The sequence below is a fragment of the Schistocerca serialis genome, chromosome 3 (assembly GCF_023864345.2).
Source record: "Schistocerca serialis cubense isolate TAMUIC-IGC-003099 chromosome 3, iqSchSeri2.2, whole genome shotgun sequence".
Lineage (NCBI taxonomy): Eukaryota > Metazoa > Arthropoda > Insecta > Orthoptera > Acrididae > Schistocerca > Schistocerca serialis.
This window is the reverse complement of record NC_064640.1, coordinates 704,612,241-704,639,770: the sequence shown is the minus strand read 5'-3', so window position 1 is coordinate 704,639,770 and position 27,530 is coordinate 704,612,241. Positions and strand designations below refer to the sequence as shown.

At 37.0% G+C, this 27,530-nt stretch overlaps 1 protein-coding gene across 1 annotated transcript in view; it reads right to left on the bottom strand.

The window, feature by feature from the left end:
* Positions 1–426: 426 nt before the first annotated feature.
* The window catches only part of LOC126469563 (uncharacterized), a 635,094-nt gene continuing 607,990 nt past the window's right edge, over positions 427–27,530 (bottom strand). The window contains exons 11-12 of the mRNA XM_050096682.1: positions 25,864–26,073; positions 427–933 (exon numbers count right to left, since the gene is read on the bottom strand). Coding sequence (XP_049952639.1) covers positions 812–933; positions 25,864–26,073 — 332 coding nt within the window. The 3' untranslated portion in view covers positions 427–811. The remainder of the gene's footprint in view (positions 934–25,863; positions 26,074–27,530) is intronic.

The window sequence follows — 27,530 nt, the reverse complement described above, 5'->3', positions numbered from 1 at the left end:
GTCCGCATTTTTGTTAAATCCAAATACGGAATGTGCTCAACAAAGCATAGGTCAAATAACTCACACAAATCTTATAATGTTAATTACAATCTTTTGTATTTACATTTGGTACTATTTAACAATAGACTATTGCTGCAGTGTGTGTGTATATATGCTATCAGACAAACAGCACTGTACACAACTGATGTAAAAGTCAGCTTTGCTGACCATTACATTTCATTTTTTGTTAAAGGCATTATTTCTCATTCATATTCCTCACTTTCTTTTATTCCCACACCAATATTTGCTCACCCCTTTCCCTTCTCTCTCTCTCTCTCTCTCTCTCTCTCTCTCTCTCTCTCTCTCTCCTACCCGCCCGCCCGCCCACCCACCCACCCACCCACCCACCCACCCACCCACCCACCCACCCACCCACACACACACACACACACACACACACACACACACACACACAAACACACACACACACAATATTATATATTCTGTAGAATCACAAAATTTTGAGTTCCAGGAAGAGAAAAGCAGCAAATAGTCTCCAGACAAATTATTATCAACTTCCATACTCAGCTAATTATGTTTTAACACTGAAAAAGTAGTAATCAAGTTCATGTATGTACAATGCCCTTATTTATTCACTCGCCATAATTTGTCACCTGTTTTTACACATTTCTATGTTGTTCAGCAGAAGATTGTCCATAAAAAAGAAGGGTATCACATCAAACATCCACATATTTTTAATTGCCTTACATAAGTCACTTAGCTTTCTGAACCTTCACCTTATTATTTAAAATACTAAATGTATATTTTTTGATCACCTCTCATCAGAGTACTGATATACAGCAAAAATTCCAAAAACACCTGTGGCCAAAAGTGTGGGTAGCGATAATGATATAACCACTGTAGATGGAGCTGAGCTTGTTTCAAGACACCTTCCTGTAACAGAGAAGTGAGCAATATATGTGGTCAAACTAGTAGTCTGCTAAAATTTTCTACGCATGCGCTGATAACAGTACTTGTTATTCAACATTTTGTAAGTTACTAATTAGAATTAAAAACAGAGAATATATGTGTACTTTTAACTAAACTTTTATCTTTCAAACAATTCAAAAACCTTACACACAAGGCAACACCATAGAGTTTCTTTCATTTTTATGTTTATTTTCTTATGACTCCCAGTTTTTCAATATCACAAGTCTGTTATAAGGCTGAGGGCTTTTGTGGTTGTTATCATTTATAAAAGTTCCTATACTTTCATAGAATGTCATTCTTTTTATGACTTTTTTTTTATCAATATTTCAATTTCTCTATGTGAACCTCCTTCTTGGGTAGCATTTGCTATAATGATGTGTTTTGTCACTTTCCACATTATTTAAAAGGTGATTTTTCCATGTTTTTTGGTTCACTCCAAGTCCAGTCAGTGCTGAGTTCTGACTGTTCTGGTTGACACACAGGCAGTCAGAATGGAACCAAGATTATGTTTTCATAATTGTAGAAACTGTCTGCACTGCCTACAATGGGATGTGATTGTACGCATTAGGGCTTTGCAACACATAGCCTTGTAGCTAATGAAGAAATCTGTGATAGCTGAAGATATCAAAGAACACATGCAACAGGTCAACTTCCTTCTGTTCTGGAAAAATGAATGAGTCTATGGAAAATGAAAATTTCATATAACCAGTGCATCCTTTCATTTGTAATTTTATTAGAATGGCCATTCTGACTCTTACTTCACAGACTGGTTTCTTTCATAACACAGACACCTTTAACTAGCTACAATAGCAGTAGAAACATGGTGAGGAAAGTTCTGACAGAACGTAAATAATTTAGGAGTAAAGGTGGTCACTAACTGAATAGTGGAAGCATTGAGTTGGAGCTGCAGTCAACCAATGTACTGCTCTACTGGATTCATGGCTTACAGCTAATAGACTACTTCTTAATGCAAAGAAGACTGTAGGCCTAACATTTCTTACAGTCCAGAACAGAAATCCCCCCATCCCAACTATACAAATAGGTGGAAATAGTACTGAACTGGAAAATGTAACTAAATTTCTTAGAATATCTGTCTTTGACACTATAAGCTGGAAGAGGCACACTGACAGCTAGCTATAAATTTAAGTACAGTATGTTTTATGCTTCTGTAAGTCAGGGAAGTCAGGAGTATAAAATCTTAACATCAGTGTAACATGCTCTTTTTCACTCAGTCCTAACGTATGGCCTCATATTCTGTGGCCAAAGTTCTGAGTCCATTAAAATATTTAAGCTCCGAAAGAAAGCTGTCAGGATAATGTTATTTAAAAAGCAGAGAGACTCATGTAAACTATTCCAAAAACTAGATATTCTTCCACTTCCATACCAGTGCATATTGGAGATACTAAGTTTTACCAAGCTAAATATTGGCAACGTGAAGCAGAATCTGGACTATCATCAGCACAACACTAGAGGGAAATACTCGGTGACTATTGGACAACAATCCAGCATGTTTTAAAATAAGTCTTAAATTAACATTACTGAAATACTCTTTTTATAACTTACATTAATACTTTTATGTGATTTTTCAATGTAATATATTTGCACACTTATCTTTCTGCACTATAATTTATCTTCAAAATGTAAACTTCAATATGGCCTAACCAACTGTTAAAAATTGATCTACTTGTATGTACTCATTATATTTATGTAGTAAATCTTAACTACTGTATAAATTATGTAATGCTTATCTGTACTTAATTTGATTTTGAATGTATCCTCAAATTTTAATTTTAATTAGGCTTAGTTGACCTTAATTTTTGAACAACTTGTGAGTATACTAATACTATAACTTGCAATCTATAACTATCATACAATTGTGCAAGTCTAGGTGTATTTAATTTGGTGTTATGTATTTTTAAATGTTTAACTACTATAATGACTTGTCCCATATCATGTAGAACTCTCTGTACACAAAATGATTCAGTGGATCAATAAAGAATGAATGAACAGGTACACAAAAAAGAACAAAATTTTGCTATTTTTCATTCATTTTTATGTATCTGTCAATGATAGAATGCTTCTAAAATAGCTATGAGTAATGCCTGTACAAGACATAGTGGTACACATTCCATTCAACCAAATATTTCTTGACAACAAATGTCATATTGGTGTTTACCTCTGAATAATATTCGAAAAAAATCATTTTATATTGCATGAAAAAGGCGGATGTCACTCTAGCAGCACTGTTCCACAAACATTTTTTCACCAATCATGGATGGGCCACTGAAATAATGAGTGTGTACTGGTATGGAAAAGAACATATTTCTTTATACATGATAACAATAGTACATAGAAAAAGTCAATGGAATTGCATCAGACTTGGCACACAGCTTCCACATCAGAAGACATTCCAATGATTCTGACTTGGTTGTGTACCATTCACTCGCACTTTACCAAGCTTGTCAGTTACACAAGAGCATTCTGTGGCATGGATCTGACACTATTGTCCTTGCATCTGCTGCAGCAGCAGCTTTGCCACTGAGGAAGATTGACATGTAATACACCTGTGTGCATTCAGAGGGAAGCACATAAAGTTGTGGCTCCTTTTGACATATTTCACAACATGTAGGTCATTCAGAAATAATCACTGCACTGTACTGGAACCTGTGAATGAGAGAAGATGTATGCCATCAACAGATAGGATCAGGAAGATTTGCATGGATAACACCAACAGAGTAATCAGTCATTGACCAGAAGGATGTGTATGACCCATCATCCTCATTCGCAGAAGTTCAGAGAGTAGATGAGCACTCAATGAAATGTCCCAATAACCTGTAGTATGACTGTTGTACATCAAAATGAAGGACTATGCAATGTTGATCATTACAATTGTTATGCTAGGAATGGTAACAAATAGCAAATTTTAATTTATTGCAAATATATGGTACAGTAGGAAGATCATGTCATTTTTGGGGTGTACAGGGTGCAAAATGTGGTACACAGAGCTGTAATCACTGGCAGAGACAACTGCTTTCATACAGATAAGCATTGCATCAAACCAAATTTGGATGACAGATATGGGTACATCTTTTTCTGCTGTGGCATCTCTGTGCCAGTGTTCATCAAATGATAGTGGCTCATGAGTAATGGTTGTGGCAATCTCTTGGCAACCCATGACCAAATGTTTTCAGTGGAAGAGAGATGTGGAGAATGTGCTGGTCAGGGCAACAGTCTGACACCCTCAGTATCGAAGTAGATCAGGATGGCGTGGGAAATGTATGGTCTTGAGTTATCATGTCAAAAGACAGACACAGAGCCTTTGATATAAGACACAGCCACAGACCCTAAAATACCATAAATATTATGGCATGTTGTATACATTATCAACTATACAAACCACAGATGATTGTACTGTGTATCCATTGTCACCTCATACATGGCCAGTATGAGCATGATGAATGCAGTCATATGGATACATTCATTGTACTGTACTCAGAACTAAGACTTATCTACAAATAACAACATGGTGCTAGTCTTGCGTCCAGTGTTGTCATCGGGAGCATCACTGCTATCGTGACCTTTTTTGCTGTTGTGTCAATGGAAACTGCAACAATGGTTACCATACCCACAGTCTGTCATTCTCCAGACATCATTGCACTGCCTATTTGAATACTCATCCTGCTACAAACAAGCCCATTTCCTGACTCAAACTGCGTGATACAGCTGTATGATCCTGCACAGTGAAGCAAATAATGTCTCTACACTCTCAGGCACTATTTACATGGGGCCATTGAGATCCTGCAAGATATTCAGTACAGTCCTTCAGAACCCATCAATTCCATATTCGTGTGACACTCCTGTGATCCCATCCAACACAAGCAGCAATATCACAGAACAATAAATCAGTCTCAATAGGCCACACCCATGCCTTTGTCAATTATGGCATGTAATGGTAGACATTTCTCCTTAAAGAATGCATAACACAATCTTCTGACAACCAGCATTCAAATCTGATTTCTCAATGGAAACCTGCTACATAATTCTTATATAAAGAACATAGATGGTTTTACTTCTACCTATGCTGCCCAGTTACACTGAAATGCTTATCATTTGCACTTATAAACACGTAGTACATTACATGCCAATTTGATCTTTGTTCCATGGTGTTCATGGTATTGTAATTTTAGTGACCAGCAGAAGCCTGATTTGATGCAGCTCTCCACACTAGTCTATCCTGTGTAAGACTCTTCATCTCTGCACAACTGTTGTAGCCTACATCATTTTGGACCTGATTACTGTAACCAAGGCTACTGGTCTCTGTTACACTCGCTCAGTGTGACAATAAGCAGTAGATAATCAGCAACCACATAATGCAACTGAATAAGAAATATTTTATTACTCAAGTAGTAGCTCTTCTATTAATTCTGCTATGTTCAATTTCAACTCATGCAAGCACAAATAGAATAAAGACATTTAGTGATAGTTAATCATTAATACAATTTATAGAACTAGATCATGGGCTCTGAGTGTGAGGCTGACATTATGTCAATCTATGAAGGAATTAATGTCCGACAGCTGCATCTTCCTGGCAACATATACCTCAACTCATTGTGCATTGCTTAATATTCTCTGCCAAGATCCAATTACTTGAAAATGATGACTGAATGAAAGAGATTGGCATGTCATTGCTGCCAATAATTCCAGGCACTGTAATTGCATGATACTTCATGTCAAAATATTGAGGAGATCCTGATCTGGCTATACAGTAATGTACCAAGATGGTCAGATCATAGAGATAAATCTATCTGACTGCAGATAATTTCTTTAGTCACTCTCAGTGGATTTGCAGGAAGTTACTTGCATACAACTAGGCACTGATGTGTTGCATAAACTCACTTACATATTACACTGAAAAAAAAAAGAAAAATGTCTACATTGGAAAATTAATATGCAAATGAAATATGCTGAAAAACATTCACATCTCTATTTGCAGATTGCATCACCTTGTTTTGAAAAACAAAATTATTTCAAAACTGAATGTCTAGCATTAAACTATAATTTAGAAAAATTCAAAATACTAGAAACGTGAATCATTAGGCAAATATTTGTCCCATGAAACACTATAGAAGGTTGTAAATTAGGTAGTAATGACAAAATTTATCAAAACACAGAGACCATCAAAAATAAGAAAGAGAAGACTTGTAGTTTCGGATATTTATTTCACATCCATGCCAGCAGATTAACCAAAAAGATCTTCAAATATTTGTAGAATAAGACGTCAACAAGAAATAGGACCTATGAAGTGAAAAGGATTTAGGAAAAAAATAATATGAAGGCTGAAGAAATGGCTGACACAGAAGTATTTAGGGAAAAAGTATTGGATATAGAAAGATTCCAAAGCATAAGGGTGAAAAAAAAACTGGTATGAAGTGTTCAGATGAAGAAGAAGAACCTACAAGATGTGAAACATAGAGAAAATGTACATTGTTACAACACAAGAAGCATCAGACACATATACACGCCTTACCACAGACTATCAAAATCAATAAATAGCTATGAAGTCACAGGGCACAAGCTATTTAATAAGCTGCCACATGCCATACAGGATCTTCCTGAACATACATTCAAAGAAAGACTGCATGAATGGTTTATTGCCCACCCGTTCTATGATATCAATGAATTCTTCAACTGTAAAATGCAGTAATCCAACAGATGACCCACTGTACATTTATTGTAATATAAGCTAAAATATTTCAGTAGTCAATACCTTATCACACTGTATTATAAATTGTAACTTCATTTGACGTTGTCAATTGCTGTAATGGCCTAAAGACAATAAAATCTTTATTATTATTATTATTATTAGGAAGAAAAAAGTAAGTGAACAGGTGAAATAGTACTGGAAGATAAAAAATGAGAACCATGAATAAGGAATTGATACTGACCCATCCGTGAGGGGGGAGGGGAGGGGATTCTTATGTCAGATTCTGGATCTTTGAAGTTTAAGTCAAGCGCCTATGCACTCTTGTAAGCAATTACCTGTTACTCTCATACATTCTGCAGCCACACTGCACACTCTTTCTTGAAGTAATGTTCCAGATTTTAAAACCATGTGTTGAACAAAGCTAAATGTCATTCTTATGGTAATCCATATGGTGAAAAATTGTGATTGCAATTCAGGTGGCAGGTTGTAAACAATTTCTTAGAGAAACAATACAAACGAAACTTAATGCACTATCCCTGAAAATGAAATCACTTGTCAGTGAAGTAGGTCTCACTTTGTTAACCACGTTGCACAATAGTGTTCAGTTTTCAGAAAATACTTGTATGTACACTGACCATTCCTGTCAGCCCTTAGTGCCAAAATGTCAACTCGCAGCTCAAAGGCAATGTAATGATAAGTTTCCTAACTTAGAACACATTTTTATCTTTACATGAATGTGAACAGGTTTCTTGCAGTTTTTAAATGACACTGCATATGTTTACTCTAGGGCAAAGTATTTGGAGATACACTCCCAGAATATTGGGTGACATCATCTCCAATCACTGTTTAACTACTGTATCATAAAACAAATGCTAGCTACTTGGCAGAATACTAACTGATGAGACATGATGGGCTTGACCATGCTAAACTACTAAGGAAAAAGCTGCCATGTTGACTACTGACTGTGCTGTCATGTATTGTAGGCAGATACTCTCAAATACACCACTCCTTGAAGCCAAGGACTTAATTCCTGCACACTGAAAGTTGCTGCAAAATTTATGATTTTGCATACCATTTTTATCATTTATTGTCTACAACATTTTCAATTTACTAGATTGCATTAACACATAATCTAAATACTAATACAGAACATATTTTTGTCCTCCAAGTGATTGTGAAGCTTGTCACTCTAAGCACATCCATCTGTTGCACTGTCAGTAGAGCAGGACATGTTCTCCTATTGGAGACAGACAATTGTAGCTGAACTTCATGCTGTGGGTGTGGTGGTGCTAACAAAATCACACTCCTCTTACTGAGACAATAATTAAGATTGATACAAGAAATCTATAAGGTTTCTTATATAAGCTTTTATTAAATAACTATCTGGAAGATTACAAACAGGAATAGATTCAGAAAATTCATTTATGAGACCTACCAACCTAAAACTCATCGATTATTTTTGAGATGTCCATATTCTCTAGCAACTCATGTTCAACTGAAAGTTCAATGTTATTTGTCCCACAATGACCTTGACTTCATTCTTAATTCCTCTTTATTTTGAAAAAAGAATGTTCACAATTTGCAATTTGTAATCATATTAGTGAGAAAAATCTTCATTGCATTTTCTACATGAGCAAAACAGCAGCAAAAAGAATTATCAACCATGAGGTGTCATAACCTCAATTTGTTCGTGTTATGAGCACATTCTGAATCAGTTTCAGCTATTTCGGTTTTCAGAAGTTCAGTTAATTGGATCACTTTCTACTCAAAATTATTTTCAATATTTCTGGAGTGATTTTGAATAAATTTAAAAGCAACAATCTTGATTTTGTATGGTGGGTGTGTATCTAAATGAAATTCAAATGTAGCCTTTAGTTTAGGGTATGCTTGTTTTTTCTTGATAATTCATCTTTGATTACAAGGAAAATTTCAATTCAGAATTTTGAAGTTGGCTAAAGATTTATAACATCATCATGATTCAAACAATTGGTGATCAAGCCACACGATAGTGAGTCATTGAAAGCCAGAGATGTTTTTACCTTTGTGCTTAAAACTAGCAAACACTTGTATTGGAGCTATGATGTATGCATGTAAATGTTTGAATAACATATCTGAAAATTTAAAAAACTGAAATGAAACACCAATGGCCTGAAACAGCAGCTGTATCTTACTCCACAATAAAGCCACAGTTCCAGTTTCCAACATTTTTCTGGTGTTCAATAGCCCTTAAGCTGCTGCAAAACATTCTTTATGCCAGTATGTCAGTCACTGACATCTGAAGAACATTCATTCTAATGTCAGATAATCTTCCAGGAAGAAGAAAGTGATAGTCACAATTTGACCCTGTGTTTTCTCGAAATTCTCATTAATGGGTAGAAGCTGGGAAGAATGTACACTGATGGGAAAATAATTGCAGGACCAAGAAGGAGTTGTGCAACGTAAGCAAAAGTCAGTTCATGTGTTGCTACATCTGAAAGACAATGTCTACTCAGATTTCACACCAGTCGCATAAGAATGGTGCTAGTAGCACTACTATAAGGATGCAAATCAGGTTTGTTTTAAGTACACACTGTAATGATCAGTAGGGTTAGTTACCTTTGAGATGAGATGTGACGAGCTGACATTAGTCAAGAATGCCCTTAAGGTGACAAAGTCGCCATTATCAACAGCTCACTGATTTTGACTGAGTTCATGTAACAGGGCTATGAGAAGCTGGATGTTACTCGTGTGGTATTGCAGAAAGAGTTGGCAGGAATGTAGCTGCTGTACATGACTGCTGACAGCAGTGGTCAGTAGAATGTATGGTCACAAGAAGACCGGGCTCCAGATGGTTACATGGGACTACCAAGAGGAAAGAATATTGTGTCTGATCTATGGTTATGATACATTATACTGCACTGCAGCAGCAATCTGAACAGAAGTTGGCACCACAGTGACACAACAAACTGTTACAATTTTGTTACTTCATGGATAACTCCAAGCCAGATGCAATATAGCCTGCATTCCATTGATGCCAAACCACTGCCATTTGCAATTTCAGTGGTGTCAAGTGAGAGTACATTGGAGGGCAGGGTGGTGGTCTGTAATGTTTTCTGATGGAAGCTGTTTCTGCCTTGGTGCAAATGATTAGTGTGTGTCAGTTGGAAGGAGGCAATTGAGGGCCTACAAGTTACCTGCCTGCATGCTAGATGCACTGGACAAACACCTGCAGTTATGATGTGAGGTGCAGTTTCACATGAGAGCAGGAGCACTCCAGTGGGTTTCCCATGCACACTACAAATCTGTACATCGATCTGGTGATTCAACCTGTTGTGCTGTCATTCATGAACAGCATCTCAGGAGGTGTTTTCCAACAGGAAATGCTCACTCACATATCACTGTTGTAACCCAACTTCCTCTAAAGAGTGTTGACATGTTGCCTTAGCCTACACCATCACCAGATCTGTTTCCAATTGAGCACACATGGGACATCATCAGATGACATCATCAGTGTCATGCAAAACCAGCGTAAACCATCCCTGTAATGACTAACTAAGTGCAACAGGCATGTCACTCCATGCCCCAAGCTGACATCCAGCACCTATACAACATACTGCATGCATGTTTGCATGATTGTACTCAACATTCTAGCAATTACACTGGTTATTAATGTATCAGCATTTCCAATAGATTATCTTGCACTTACATTATTCTGTTATCCTGCAATATTAATCATTTAAATAGGTTCCCAGACAAATTTATTCCAAAAATTTCGTTACTCTACTTTATTTTTTGGTGTTGTGATCTTTTTTCCATTAGCATATAGAGACTTTAATAATCATAAAAAAAATAACACACACGTCTTCAAAATAACTATCAGCTGTACATTTTCTTAGCAATATCAAAGGTTCAATGACTATAATATCAGTGAGACACAGTTGGAGTCTGTCAACTATACAAATACCTGAGTGTAGTGGCAGTTTATACAGGAATGGAATGCTCACACACGCTTAATCATGGGTAAAGCAGGTGGTAGGCTTTAGTTAATTAGTAGAACACTGGGGAAGTGCCGTCAGTCCACAAAGGAGACAGCTTACAAATCATTCATGCCACCCATCCTAGAATATTTTTCAAGTGCATGGAGATGTACCAGGTAGGACTAACAGAGGACACTGAATGTATACGTAGAAGGGCAGCACAATTGGTCGCAGGTTTGTTTGGACCCTGGGAGAGTGTCACAGAGATGCTGAAGAACCTGAACTGCCAGACTCTTGAACATAGACATAAACTATCCTGAGAAAGCCTACTTACAAGGTTTCAAGAACTGGCTTTAAATGATACTTCTAGGAATGTACTGCAACTCCCTAAATATCCTAAATCCTGCTCCCATATGGATCATGAGGACAAGATTAGAACAATTACAGCATGCACAGGGGCATTTAAACAACTATTGTTCCCATGGTCCATATGTGAATGGAACTGGAAAAAGCCCTAATGACTGGTACAGTGGGATGTTTCCTCTACCATGCAATTCACAGTGGTTTGCAGAGTATTAGTGTAGATGTTTATTTATTTTATTTATTTCTATCCCATAAATCCAATACTGCGAGGGGTTCACCTGGATGTAGGACGTGTCTGACTTATTACAAATAATACAAAAGGAATACATAAAAGTACCTCTTGCACGAGGATATCTGGTATAAGACAAAATACACATTAATAGGTACAGAAAAAATTACATTAAAAATATGGTAGATCTTAATAGCTAAATGAAAGACAGTAATGTTAACAGTGATTGTGAGTATCGTAATGCATAATAGCACATCAAATTAGTAAATGAAAAAATCAATTACAATTAACTCTACTGAAACAGAAGGAATTATCTAATAAATACTGTGTGAGCTGTTGTTTAAATTTGGGAAGCTTGTGGATAAGTAATTTCAGTGATGGTGGGAGAGCATTGAACACCTTGCAGCTCATGTAATAGCCTCCTTTTTGTACAATAGTAAGGTTTCTTGATTCGTAATGGAGGTCTATCTTCCTCCTGGTATTGTGGGTATGGTATGAATCATTGGTTTTGTACGATTGTCCATTTTTATCAATGAAACATAACAGGGAGTAGATGTCTAGGCTGGACTCCGCTCATTATCCTAATAACTTTCTTTTGGGTAATGAATATTTTTTTGGATAGTGGTGGATTACCCCAGAAAACTATGCCATACAGCAATAATGCATGGAAATAACTAAAATAAGCAGTTTTTGTGGTGTCTTAGTCACATACAGTGCAAATAATATGAACAACGAATGTTGCTGAGCTGAGCTTTCTGTGGAGGTACAAAATATGTTCAGACCATTTTAGACTGTTGTCAATGTGTACACCCAGAAACTTGGTTGACTCAACTTGTAGTAACTCACTACCATTCAATATAATACTTAATTGATCCTCAACTTTTTTCGTTACTTGGAAATGCACAAGCTGGGTCTTATTAACATTTAGTGATAACCCATTATTTACAAACCAATTACATACTTCACTAAAGACAATATTCGCCGATTCCTCAAGATTGAGTTTGGGAGTTTTGTTGATGAAGATAGAGGTGTAATCAGCAAAAAGAGTAAAGTGAGTTTTAAAGCTAGTATGCAAGGGAAGGTCATTGATAAAGATGAGGAAAAGAAGGGGGCCAAGTACAGAGCCCTGAGGAACACCACAGCCAATAGAGCCCCAGCTAGAAGACACAGAGTACCCCTCAGAGTTGTTCATCATGACCTTCTGCATTCTTCCAGCTATGTAGGATTTAATCCATGAGCCAACTGAGCCACTTATACCATAATATTCAGCCTTTGCTAAGAGGGTTGGATGATGTACCAGTATCAATAATTAAGAAAATTGCTCCATGTGTTGTCCAACCTATAGTGCACATAGCAAAACTTGTCCTTTAGTGAAGGGATAAACTCTCTAAAGTGCTACCTCTATACAAAAATGGTGACAGACACAAAATAGAAAATTACCGACCTATATCTCTCCTCCAAGCCTTCTCCAAAATACTTGAGGAACTAATGAAAATCAGGGTTACAAAATATCTAGAAAAACATAAACTAATAAATAACAGTCAACATGGTTTTCGAGCAGGGCACAGTACAGAAACAGCCATATTGGACTACACAACAGAAATAGTAAGAAATTTCGAGTCAAATAAACAGGTTGTTGGAATTAATCTAGATTTATCCAAAGCCTTCGATACTGTGAACTATGTAATATTATTAGGGAAACTTGAAGCAATAGGTATCAGGGGTACTGTTAAAAAATGGTTTGAATCTTATCTGCAAAACAGGTCACAAGTTGTTGAGCTGAGGTCATCCAACAATCTTCACAATTTTAAACTCATATCTGAACCAAAACAAATTGAAATAGGTGTTACACAGGGCAGCATTCTGGGCCCATTGTTATTTCTAATTTATATCAATGATATACAGGCTCCAGACAGTTCAGCCAAAATTCTACTATTTGCAGGTGACACGAGTGTCATAATTAGTGATATAAAAGAATCATTGTGTACTACAGCAGAAAAAATGCTCTCATACATGCAGTCATGGTTTTATTCAAATAAGCTGACATTAAATATAAAGAAAACAAACTTTATACAGTATGGAAGCAAGTGTCAAGGGGAAAATATGTGCCTTATGCTGGATAGCAAACAAATAGAAAAAATGTGCATCACAAAGTTTCTGGGAATGCGAATTGACCAAGATTTAAACTGGAATGAACACAATGTACACTCCTGGAAATTGAAATAAGAACACCGTGAATTCATTGTCCCAGGAAGGGGAAACTTTATTGACACATTCCTGGGGTCAGATACATCACATGATCACACTGACAGAACCGCAGGCGCATAGACACAGGCAACAGAGCATGCACAATGTCGGCACTAGTACAGTGTATATCCACCTTTCGCAGTAATGCAGGCTGCTATTCTCCCATGGAGACGATCGTAGAGATGCTGGATGTAGTCCTGTGGAACGGCTTGCCATGCCATTTCCACCTGGCGCCTCAGTTGGACTAGCGTTCGTGCTGGACGTGCAGACCACATGAGACGACGCTTCATCCAGTCCCAAACATGCTCAATGGGGGACAGATCCGGAGATCTTGCTGGCCAGGGTAGTTGACTTACACCTTCTAGAGCACGTTGGGTGGCACGGGATACATGCAGACGTGCATTGTCTTGTTGGAACAGCAAGTTCCCTTGCCGGTCTAGGAATGGTACAACGATGGGTTCGATGACGGTTTGGATGTACCGTGCACTATTCAGTGTCCCCTCGACGATCACCAGTGGTGTACGGCCAGTGTAGGAGATCGCTCCCCACACCATGATGCCGGGTGTTGGCCCTGTGTGCCTCGGTCGTATGCAGTCCTGATTGTGGCGCTCACCTGCACGGCGCCAAACACGCATACGACCATCATTGGCACCAAGGCAGAAGGGACTCTCATCGCTGAAGACGACACGTCTCCATTCGTCCCTCCATTCACGCCTGTCGCGACACCACTGGAGGCAGGCTGCACGATGTTGGGGCGTGAGCGGAAGACGGCCTAACGGTGTGCGTGACCGTAGCCCAGCTTCATGGAGACGGTTGCCAATGGTCCTCGCCGATACCCCAGGAGCAACAGTGTCCCTAATTTGCTGGGAAGTGGCGGTGCGGTCCCCTACGGCACTGCGTAGGATCCTACGGTCTTGGCGTGCATCCGTGCGTCGCTGTGGTCCGGTCCCAGGTCGACGGGCACGTGCACCTTCCGCCGACCACTGGCGACAACATCGATGTACTGTGGAGACCTCACGCCCCACGTGTTGAGCAATTCGGTGGTACGTCCACCCGGCCTCCCGCATGCCCACTATATGCCCTCGCTCAAAGTCCGTCAACTGCACATACAGTTCACGTCCACGCTGTCGCGGCATGCTACCAGTGTTAAAGACTGCGATGGAGCTCCGTATGCCATCGCAAACTGGCTGACACTGACGGCGGCGGTGCACAAATGCTGCGCAGGTAGCGCCATTCGACGGCCAACACCGCGGTTCCTGGTGTGTCCGCTGTGCCGTGCGTGTGATCATTGCTTGTACAGCCCTCTTGCAGTGTCCGGAGCAAGTATGGTGGGTCTGACACACCGGTGTCAATGTGTTCTTTTTTCCATTTCCAGGAGTGTATATCTTACTCAGAAACATAGCTCAGCATGTTTTGCCGTAAGAATAATATCCAAGGTATGTAGCAAGGAATGTATTAGACCAGTGTGCTTTAGTTATTTCGAATCAGTTACAAGCTATGGCATAAGTTTTTGGGGAAAAACCAGGTCAAGACTAAATGATCTTTTTTATTATGTAAAAAAGAATTATTCGTATCATGCCACACAGCCCACCACAAACTCACTGTAGACCCTTATTCAGACAACTGAAGATACTCACAATATCATCAATATATATTTTTAAATGCCTGGAAATGATCAGTAAAAATAACTGCTATCTCCAAACCAACTCAAGCTACCATGATTACAATACAAGGCATTTTAAAGACTTCCACATTCCCTATGTAGCAAAAACTGGAAGTCAGAAACATGTTAGCCACTTAGGAGTAAAGCTTTTAAATGCACTTCCATCTCATATTAAAGAATTGAAAGGCAAAAATAATTTCAAGGGTGAAGTAAAAAAATACTTGATGGAAAAATGCTACTACAGTGTAAATGAATACCTGTCTCAGACTATGGATTGGAACCTGTACTTATTTTTAAAAAAAAATTAAACTAATTTAATTATGTTTTCAACTTTGTAATTATGGTACTTATGAAAAATCTTTTAAATATCCATAATATGTTTTGTGTATAAGGCATAGTTCATGATCTATAATTGTTTATCATGAGCACGTAGTTTTGTTTTTGTGTAATAAGTTCTTGTACACTACTTATGTACTATGTGTATGTAATTTGTTTTGTTGTTTGTATATGTTTGTCCATTTATTATGTGTATGTGTTGTTATCTGTTATGTGTAATCAAATGACAAATCCTAAATCACATGTGTGATCTATTGGATGCTAAATAAATAAATAAAGGATTTCATGATTAACACTATCAAAGGCCTTAGAAAGGTCACAGAAGATACCAACAGGAGATAATTTATTATTAAAAGACTCTAAGATTTGATGGGTGAAGGAAAAAATAGCTTGTTCTGTTGTCACACCCTGGTGAAATCCGAACTGGCTACTGTTTAATACCTTATAATGCGTGAGGTGTTCAATAAGTCTTTTCTGAACCAATTACTCAAGAATTTTAGAAAAGGTTGTTAAAAGGGAGATAGGCCGATAGTTGGTAACGTCAGCTTTATCGCCTTTTTAAAAGAGAGGTTTGAGAATAGCATACTTTAATCTCTCAGGAATAATCCCATGCTGGATGGATTCATTGAATATGTGGCACAGTATTTTGCTTATTGGCTTATAGCACTCCATCAGTAAACTTGAAGAGATACCATCTATGCCAACAGAATTCTTGCTCTTCATCTCTCTAATTATATTCTCAATTTCATGTACTGTGACAGGAGACACTTTAACTGCCTAGTTTTTTTATTAATAGCTTTTTGAAGGGATAACATGGCTTTATTAACAGAACATGGTTTTCCAGTTTGTACTGCTGATGCCAGAAAGTGATTGCTAAAAATGTCAGTGATTATTTCAACATTGTCACGAATGGTATCATTTCTTTTAATTTCTACTGTGTTTTCTGCAGCAGGGATTTTACCTGTTTCCCTTTTTATTATGCCTCATATTGTTTTAATTTTGTTATTAGAGACACCAATTTCTGATTTTACAGAAATACTCTTTGCCCTTCTTAGAACTTTTTAGAGCAGTATAGTTTGTAATGTTTTTCCTTTTCTACACTATAACTGGATTTCAGTGAGACATACAGATTCCTTTTCCTTCTGCAAGATGTTTTAATGCCCAGAGTTAGCCAGTTTTTATTAGAGTAGGTCTTGCGTTTGGATTTGGCAGTCCTTTTAGGAAGGGCCACTTTAAATAGGCAGATAAATTCCATTTAGAAAAGCATTGTACTTGTCATTAACATTGTCAAAGAGCTCAATCTGGTCCCAGTCTATTTCTTGTAGGGAATTACAGAAGCTATTGATAGACTGTGTATTAATTACTCTGAAAGTTTTACTGCAGGAATTGTTCTTACAAAGAGAGCTAACATTATCAATTGAAAGTAGTTGACCATCATGGTCTGAGAGCCCATTCAATATACATTTTACAGTTATGTTTAGAATTCTGCTGCTGTCTAAGAAGATGTCAATTCGACTTGTAGAATTAGCTGTGAATCTAGTGGGAAATGGAATGTAGACTGTGCTAACCAGGATATGTATTCAGTACATTGAGGGTTTTCTTTGCTAATGGCCTGAACTACATTATATTTACACTGCCATAACTTTGATCTCTACAACATCTTATATGAATACCACATTCCTTCAAAAACTCAGGTTATAATATCATTGGACATGAACTGATCAGAAATGGTAACTGTGGTGTTGAATGCAATAAAACTGAAAAACATTTGCACATTTTAATGTATTTGATTATTTGACTTTGCATATTGGCTCCACACACAGTTAATGTTCTGACAGTCATAAACTTATAATATGCAATCTGATAATGTTTTACACTATCATATAATTTTTATGGGCATTTTCCTGTATTGGATGAAATCCTGTTGTTATTCTTCTCACACAAAACAGTAAAAACTGTAGTATCTTTCTCTTTTGAGCTCCCACACAAGTTTATTTTCATTTATCTGACTTGCCAGTCTCTGGTTAATTTTGCTGTGTCCATAGTCTTTCTCAGTTTTACATACATTGGAAATGCTACTTTGTACAATTGAAACTCCAGCAGTAATTATAGTTGGAAGAGATGATCCACACTAAAGTTCTGATGAGTTCTGATGTACTATGAGATTTTCCACGAGAAATTGCATCTGCTCTGGAATTTTCTATATAAATACTTCTCCTTTCCTAAATTATTCATCTTTTTCCTCTCTTTTAATGCTACCAGAAGGAAGTACTTTATGTCACTCATGGCTAGCCATATTAGATTAACAGTATGAAAGAAAACACTAAGTAGATATTTATACAGAATAGAAAAAAATTTGATTTTTATACCACTAGTTGAAAGTATGCCAGGTACACAATTTTTTTCTCTCTCTTTGGTCTGAAACTGTGAATAACACTTGATTTCTGTTTGCAGGTTATGTCCAAACCATGACATATCATGGAACATAATCTGGTTAACAATGACAAGCCAAGGTACACAGGATCACTGAGATGGCAATAAGTACTATGTGCACAGGACAAAGTATTCTGTTTTCAAGGGGGAAAAGCACAGAAAGAAGAGAGAAGGTCTTCATAGTTATGCAAGGCTGTTCAATAATAGCGTTCTGATCATTGCTTCAACAGTGTTTCTGAGTCAGATGGATAGCACAAACAGGTTTAAAAAGGATACTACCATCTTTTAACAATTCAAGGACTAAAGAATGGATAATCACATAAATGTTTCACATATAGTACATGAAGGAACATGAGCTGTAGATGCAGAGAAAGAGCTGTAACATGTCAAGATCATGTGCCTCTTTGAATCTGAGTTTCTTTTCAGAATTGTAACACAAAATAAATATAATGATTTATACATTATACAACAGCAGTAAGACCTGTGGTTTTTGAAAATGAGAAAAAAAACAGAGATTTTCATCAGTCAGATCATAACCTTACCCCTACAAAATAATGAGCTAACAATTACTTGTGAAAAACAGGTGATCTCATTTAAAATTCTATAACTGAACTTTTTTTAGTGATCTCATTGAAATCCTACTGCAAACACTCCTAAGGAGTAAGATCATGAGTTTCTGCACATTATCTAAGTATCAGGCACTTTGAATGTGAGTTGATTTATGTTTAGTATTAATGCACAAGCAGGTACACTGTTCTAGATACAAGTGACATGTCACAAAATGTCACAGACAAAGGATAAGAACCTGACATACTGGCCTATCTATATGGTTGTCAAATGGGAGATTATCAATGTTGTTTCTCCATGATAATCTACCACAATTACTGTGATGTCTGTATCACAGAGCTTTCTCAGTATGTGGCTTTGTGACATATACAAAGCTTGCATGACTTTGCCAAAAACATTTTACTAATGCAAGAAATGATTTATTTTATGACTCCAATAGGTGCTCAGAATATTGTCTTGGTTCCAACACTGCATATGAGTAATTACTTTCTAAACATTTTTAATTTGTTAAAAATTGAAATACACAATATTAATGTCACACAATAATATTTATTTTATATTTCATTGTGAACCAGCTTCCAGCTTTCTAGGCCATCATCTGACCCAGTCAAAAGCCAGTTCACAACAAAATATAAAATAAATATTACTGTGGAATATTAATACTGTGCATTTAAGTTTTTAATATGTTCATGTTCCTCAAAGTACTGATGCAATATTCCATTAATATTTTAAGTTTATTAAGCACCATTAAATGATTCAGTAATACAGCTCAATGCATAAGCACATGGGCTTCAGTTATATTGATCTCCATGTTAAGTGAAATTATACTGAAGATATCATACTCAAATTTTCTAAGTTACATTAGTTTGACTCCAGTTTTTCTGAATGAACAATCAGAAGTTCCCCAGTACCTAAGGAATTGGGTAACTGAGGAAATGCTGGAAGAAGGACAGGGCTTAAAGCCACAACAATGATTCAGACTATTCAAATTGAAGAAAGCAGTTCTTTAATGCTCAACATAAGTTTGGAAAAAAATTGAAGTAAATAAATTGTACACTTAGAATTTAAGTTCCCTGATATAGTGCTCACATGATCTAACAACTACTTATGAAAAACAGTAGATCTTGTTTTGAATTCTGTAATGGGATTTTTTTAAATGGTAACATTATAATCCTATTGCATTCTATTCATTGCTTACAGCACATTCTTGTAAATATTGAAGAGAACCACTATTTCACCTACATTATTTGTAGTTGGACTAGCATTAGCACCAGTCCTAAAAGTTTGTTCAGCTTGCATTTTATGAGTAATAAATATCTATATTATAAAATTAAAAGATTTTGGGCCACTATATACTTCGTCCACGAAACTGTCCAAGTGACCAGGATATTGTCAATCTTGATTTCAATAAATTGGAAGAGTAATGTAATCACTATTCCAGGATTTTACCATTGGTCAAATTGCTAGCATGCAGAACTACTAGCTGACTGCTGTTGCAGTGATGACTTGCACAGATGTTTCAAAATTAATTATGAATCATTTGGGCTCCCGTTAAGAAGAAGAATGTGTCATACTACAAACCTACAATCTTTAGATTTCTGTAAGGAAAAAAATTACATGATGCACACCACAGGACACAGCAAAATGTCAAGACATACTGATTGGGAAAGCTGGATCTACATTGTATTTAGTGGCAGAAGTTGGAAACTAATAATTTCAGCATTCAACTACAGAGGAAGATCACACTGACAAATCCAAATGGGTTAAACATTAGACCATGAAAATTTCACAGAAATTTGTTGAGACACTAATTAAAGGCACACCATGGCTCAACCTAAAAGTAGTGAAAGGAGCATAAAGTAGGTTTCACAAGAACATCACTAAATAGGCTAGATTATCACTAATCTTAACTCAAGTGAATTGCTGCTATCAGATTTTAAAATTATTCTCATTGTCAGACAGTTTTACTATTTGTTGTTTGGTGTGAGCATGGAACCAACATGTAAATAAAATTCATGTCCTTTTGCTTCAATTTGTTTAATAAACTAGAATTACACTGAATGTATTCCTCAAACATTTGAAAATATGCACAATTTTATGTTAACAAAATATTATGCCCAGTGATTTAGAAATGCTGCAGAATCATGTGCATAATTTAAATGATATTATTATTTTCAATTAAAAACTACTGATGGGCAATTCCCGTGATGGTGCAGGGTCCATAGTATGTGCAAATATGGATGAATTGCCTCTAAACTGTAATCAATATGCATTACTGATATGCTCGTCCTTATGGAAGTGTCATCATCAATGCAACAACTTTTTTGTCAAATAATGTATCTGCAGAAGCTCTTTGGCTTGACAACTGTGACCAGCATATTCCATTCAACATATCTGCTGTTGTTTAAGTTTGCTTGTACCATAACCAGATAACATACTTGGCAGATGCAATATAGTCTTCCAACATTCTGGTCAAAGAAGTTATCATAGTTTGTCGTTTGTGAGTGATTTCTAATATCTCCATACATTTTATTAGATTTAAGAATGTTTCCCTATCTTGAAAACTCTTATCAAGTACAGAAGCTAAGCTACTAAAAGATTTTCATAAATAAAAAATAAACTTGTTTTAAAGACAATTTCCTTTCGCAGAGAAAATATGAAACACAAAATGGCTAATATCAGTGATCAAATTAGTAAGTTGCCAAAAGTTTATAAATTATTTGTGATAATGGTATTTATTATTTAATATTTCATAAATTATTAATTATAACAAAAGGCAAAGATCATCTCCACCATTATCTTCAATGAACAGTTTGAAAATACACATGCAATGGCAACAGCTTAACATGAAGCAAATAAATGTCCTTTGTTCCATGCCACTAATAGGATTTGATTTCTTTGAGATCTAACAGAATTATTGTCATTCAATTTACTCAGTACTGTACCATCTCCAAAAAGAGTATTGTACCAGTGGCTGGCACTGCACAAACATATAATGTCCAGTAATCCTCTATATTATATATGGGGCAAACAAAAAGTTTCCATTTGAGGGCATTGCTGCCATGTATATGCAACCCAGCACAATTCTGATGTGGATATATAAGCACCAAAATGTAGGTAAGGGGTTAGTGGAGCCGCTAAATGAGAACTTTTTCATCACCCCTTAAACTCAAGTTAAAGATATTGTAATAAATGGTCTGAAAATTATAATAAAAACAAGAACAATAATACTTTCCAAGAGCCAATCAGTTAAAACAGTCCTCATTTGTTGATGATATCTGCACCACAATGGCCACTGAAGAAGTGAACTGATGAATGTTCTCAAAAAACTTAATTTTTTCAGAGTGCTCCTGTTCTCATTCGTATGCCACTTTCCTAGTTATTAAACTTTGTTATTCATTCTCACCTCTCTTCTTCACATCAGACTGATGAACAACTGCTGTGTTTCAGTAAGTACCTTCTTTCCATATGGAATACTTGCTACCATTTGATCTTGGAATACATGACAAATGCACCTTTTCTGATTGAGATTCTTGATGCAACCAGCCTCATTACCATATTTCTGCCTCTCATTTATCCTACTAGTCCACTTCACAAACAGGTTTACTATATTATTAAACCCTGTTTGAAAATTGATAAATCATCTCAAATACATCAACACTTAGGACAAAATAGAGGCTTCCACAAATTAGTTCGTTATTGTTTACTCACTGCCACCTGTCAATCTGATATGTAGATCTTTTTTTACTATTTATGTTTGGATGAAGTTTCATTTTTTAAATTTTCATTTAGACAACTGTAATTTTAACAAATATCACTGTTACCGTTTATGGTTAGTGAATGTACAATAATGAAGTGAAAAGCTTTTGTATTGCCAGAGAAACCTGTTCTAGGTTAAAAGTCCACTTTTTCATATAATCTCTTTCAGGTTAATGCACTTGGACCAACTATTTTCCAAGGAATAGATTCTTTTCCTGAACTGTAATTATGGACTCTTTTCAACAAGTCACTGTTGCCATCTTCATTTTACTAAAAAATGTTTTCTGGGAACAAATTAATTTAAATATATCAAAAGCTTAAAGCCAGAGGTTGGTTAATCTGGTGGATAGGGTGCATGTTCCAGCAATTTTTATTTCAAGTATTTCAGCTTTCTGATTGCCAAAGCATTTTAGAGGGTAGGTACATTTTTCTAGTGAAGATGTTTCTTTTCGCCCACTTGATCCTGCAGACAAGTATTTGTCAGTTACTGTTTTCCTTTTCAAGGTAATCAGTGCTAACAACTCCTCAGTAACACAAAATAATTAGTCAACATTCCCAGCATGCATAACTGACTTAATCCTTTTTAGTGCCAGTTCTCTACCTTGCAGCCAACGTTTTGATGGCCATTTTATTTCTGGCATGAAGTGGTGGATGCACAAACAATCTGATGCACAAAATCAATTGGATTCTGCTTAAAATGATCTAACAACTGTGAATAAATAGTTTCTGCATTTTCTTTGATACAGCATTCAACAAAGATTTCTCATAGTTAATTCTTCAAAATGTACTACAGTCTTTCTTCTGAAATGCCTGCTCTATCAAATACTTAATGGATCCTTAATCATGTACTATCCAGTACTATCTTACAACTTTTCTCATTATTTTATCTGTGGTTGTAGTTCACCCCGGTTTTCTGAAGTTGCTTTAGGCAAATGCTGGGATGGTTCCTTCATCAATGCCATGAGCGACCACCTGTCCTATGCTGTTAAAGCATACTTATACAGGGTGAGTCACCTAATGTTACCGCTGGATATATTTCGTAAACCATATCAAATACTGACGAACTGAATCCACAGACCGAACGTGAGGAGAGGGGCTAGTGTAATTGTTTAACACAAACCATACAAAAATGCACAGAAGTATGTTTTTTAACAAAACCTACGTTTTTTAAATGGAACCATGTTAGTCTTGTTAGCATATCTGAACATATAAACAAATACATAATTAATGCCATTTGTTGCATTGTAAAATGTTAATTACATCCGGAGATATTGTAACCTAAAGTTGACGCTTGAAACCTCCAACGTTCAATTGCGTGTTGTAACAAACACAGGCCACAGTCGGCGAGCAGCATCTGCAGGTACATGTTTACGATGACGACCGTGTTTACGAGTGTGGCTGTAGTGCACTGTTGTGGTTTGGTCTAGCTGTCGCAGTGTCCGCATGTAGCGCTTGCTGCTATTATTATTCTGCATTCGTCTCGGCACGCAGACCAACTGTAGTACACTGTGTTACCAGACGTCTGTGATAGTGTAGTGTTGTAGGAACTGTGATCATGGTGTACTCGAACTCTGAAAAGGCGGAGATGATACTCATCTATGGCGAGTGTCGACGAAATGCAGCTGAAGCCTGCACGGTGTATGCAGTACGGTACCCGGACAGAGAGCATCTAATGTGCTGCACATTGCAAAACATCTACCACCAACTGTATGCAACAGGTATGGTCGTAGCACGCAAACGGGTCCATAACAGGCCCGTCACAGGACAAGCGGGTGCAGTTTGTGTGTTAGCTGCTGTTGCCATGAACCCACACATGAGTACACGGGACATTGTGAGAGCCGATGGACTGAGTCGAAGTAGTGTCATGCGCATACTGCATTGTCACCGCTTTCACCCGTTTCATGTGTCGCTACATCAGCAATTACATGGTGATGACTAATCATCGAGTGCAATTCTGTCAATGGGCATTAACAGAGAATGCGTTGCAGTTCTACCTGTTTACTGATGAAGCGGGTTTCACAAACCACTGGGCAGTGAATCTATGGAACATGCATTACTGGTCCTTGGACAATCCTCGCTGGCTCAGACAGGTAGAGCGACAGCAACTGTGGACTGTAAATGTATGGTGCGGAATCATTGGCGACCACCTCATTGGTCCTCACTTCATTGCAGGGCCCAAACAGCTGCAACATACATCGCGTTTCTACAGAATGATCTGCCAACATTGCTCGAAAATGTCCCACTGGAAACGCATCGACTTATGTGGTATCAGCATAATGGTGCACCTGCACATTTCGCAATTAACACTAGGCTGACCCTTGACAGGATGTCTGACGGGCGTTTCATAGGACATGGAGGATGCATAAATTGGCCAGCCCATTCTCCTGATCTTACACCTCTGGACTTCTTTCTGTGGGGTACGTTAAAGGAGAATGTGTACCGTGATGTGCCTACAACCCCAGAGGATATGAAACAACGTATTGTGGCAGCCTGCGGCGACATTACACCAGATGTACTGCCGCGTGTACGACGTTCATTACGCCAGAGATTGAAATTGTGTACAGCAAATGATGGCCACCACATTGAACATCTATTGGCCTGACATGTCGGGACACACTCTATTCCACTCCGTAATTGAAAACGGAAACCACGTGTGTACGTGTACCTCACCCCTCATGGTAATGTACATGTGCGTCAGTGAAAAAGACCAATAAAAAGGTGTTAGCATGTGGACGTAATGTGCTGTTCCAGTCTCTTCTGTACCTAAGGTCCATCACCATTCCCTTTGGATCCCTACGTAATTCGGTGCTCTCCGATACACACGATCGAACAGCGGAGGAGTGGTACTCAAGCGTCAACTTTAGGTTACAATATCTCCGGATGTAATTAACATTTTACAATGCAACAAATGGCACTGATTACGTATTTGTTTATATGTTCAGATGTGCTAACAAAACTAACAGGGTTCCATTTAAAAAAACCTAGGTTTGTGTTAAAAAGCATACTTCCGGGCATTTTTTTATGGTTTGTATTAACCAATTACACTAGCCCCTCTCCTCACATTCAGTCTGTGGAATTGATTCGTCAGTATTTGATGTGGTTTACGAAATATATCCAGCGGTAATGTTAGGTGACTCACCCTGTATATTCCATGTATATTTATGTTTGTTGTATTATAATGATAAATCCTATATCATTTTAAGTGACTCCTAAATGAATGTATGAATAAATAATTTTAAAAAATCAGGCATCTATTTATTAACTGTTGAAAACATCTTTGGGCACAATCAACCTCAACCTTATATGCATTTATATTCATAATAACTATTAAAAACAAAGAATTCTGTGATGCTGCGGTATTCCAGGTTATTATTTCAATGAAACTGCACATAATATAACTATTAAATAAAAATCATATACAAGAATATATGGCACACACAAAATTAACAACAGACTTACATCATTGATGAATATGTACTAGCAAAACTTCATATGTACCAATCCTGTTTCTATGTCAGGTGCAGCAATTTTCTTGTTCACCTTGTATGCGTGATTGTGTACAGGTACATTTCTCAATTCTGTCTTTGTGATGCTGAAATCACCAATTAGCAGAGTTACCACATAAATGGTTGATTACCTGTGCTGGTGACATTGAAGGCTAAAGAACCACCAATTCCAGGTGAAACAGCACGTGTGCAACTATCAGCACTAGATGAGAAGTGAACAACTCCATCCAACTCACGGTACATGAAGCAAAGCCTGCGAGCTCCATGCGATGTGCGACTTAGAGGTGTAGTTATCAGGAAGTTTGTTCCATTGTCTTCCCAGTGTCCATGACATGAATAGGCTAAAAAAAGGATCAAACTGCATTTAGTTTTAAACAAAAATTAGATCTTTCACAGCTAAAAAGAAAATCAAAGGAGAAAAAAATGAAATTTTCACTCTGCAATGGAGTGTACACTGACATGAAACTTCCTGGTAGATTAAAACTGTGCGCAAATGAGACCCAAACTCAGGACCTCTGCCTTTCATGGACAAGTGTTCTACTGACTGAGCTACCCAAGCATGACTCATGACCCAGCCTCACAACTTTACTTCCACCAGTACCTCACCTCCTACCATCCTAACTTCAAAGAAGTTCCTCTGAAAACCTTAGAGGACTAACGCTTCTGGAAAAAAAGATTCTGGAGAGGCATGGCTTAGCCACAACCTTGGAAATGTTACCAGAATGAAATTTTCACTTTGCAGTGGAGTGTGTACTGATATGAAACTTACTGGCAAATTTTGAAAAATCTGTGAAATTTATGTTTGCTGCATTAGAATCAGTTTATCATTCTTGCTATATCCATATTAATTGACTGTAATAACAACAGAAAGCTAATCAGATATTTAGATGAAATGAAGCATACATGGATCTTCAGTACACATACAATTTTACACAATAAGTTATGTTGTTTTATGAATTTTAGCTGTTACTGAAATACTGATCAGAAAAAGTAGCATGAGAGCAATATTTGAATATCTTCCCTTGTAATACACAAGTTGAACTAGGGCTATGGTTCTATCCAAGACTTGCAAAACAGTCTTACATGTTATAGAGGCCGTGTAAAAACACCCTTGTCTGCCAGTGAAAAGAGATAAAATAACTTTTAATCAAATGACTTATTAAGCAAAGATTGTAATGCTTTGAAATTTATGTGAACACCTCACATTGAGAAAGTTTTATCAGCAACTATCAGCATTTGAGAACCTGTAGGTCTAGAAATAGTGGTAGCAAGTCAGAGTGTGCTCATTGCATACCAACAACTTGTTAATTGCCCTGAGTGACACTTTAAGCTTCCTAGAATTCCAGTCTTTCCCATTCTTGTTATGTTTCATTTATTTGCAATTTTTGGTACCTTCCCTGGTCGATTTCTTAAGAATATCTTTTCTTCTTATTTGCAGTGTAGGAAAAGATAGATTCCCACTTACTGTAAAGACAACACGTTAAGTTGCAGACAGGGAAAATTAAAAGACACTTATTCATAAGCTTTTAGATGTAGCCTTCATCAGAAAAAGAAAGACAAATGTAAACCATTTATTCACACAAGCAAAACACCTCTTGCATGCATGATTGCCAACTCTGGCATCTCAGACCATAATTCTCAAATGAGCTGATAAAGGCTGTAGCCAAAAGCTTATGTGTAACTTAACATGTCATATTTTGGAAAGTGGCAATGTATCTTTTCCTGAATTGTTGATATCCCAACCTGGAGTTTCCATTGTTTTCTTCTTATTTGTTAAATCAAGGAAATTAAAACTCAA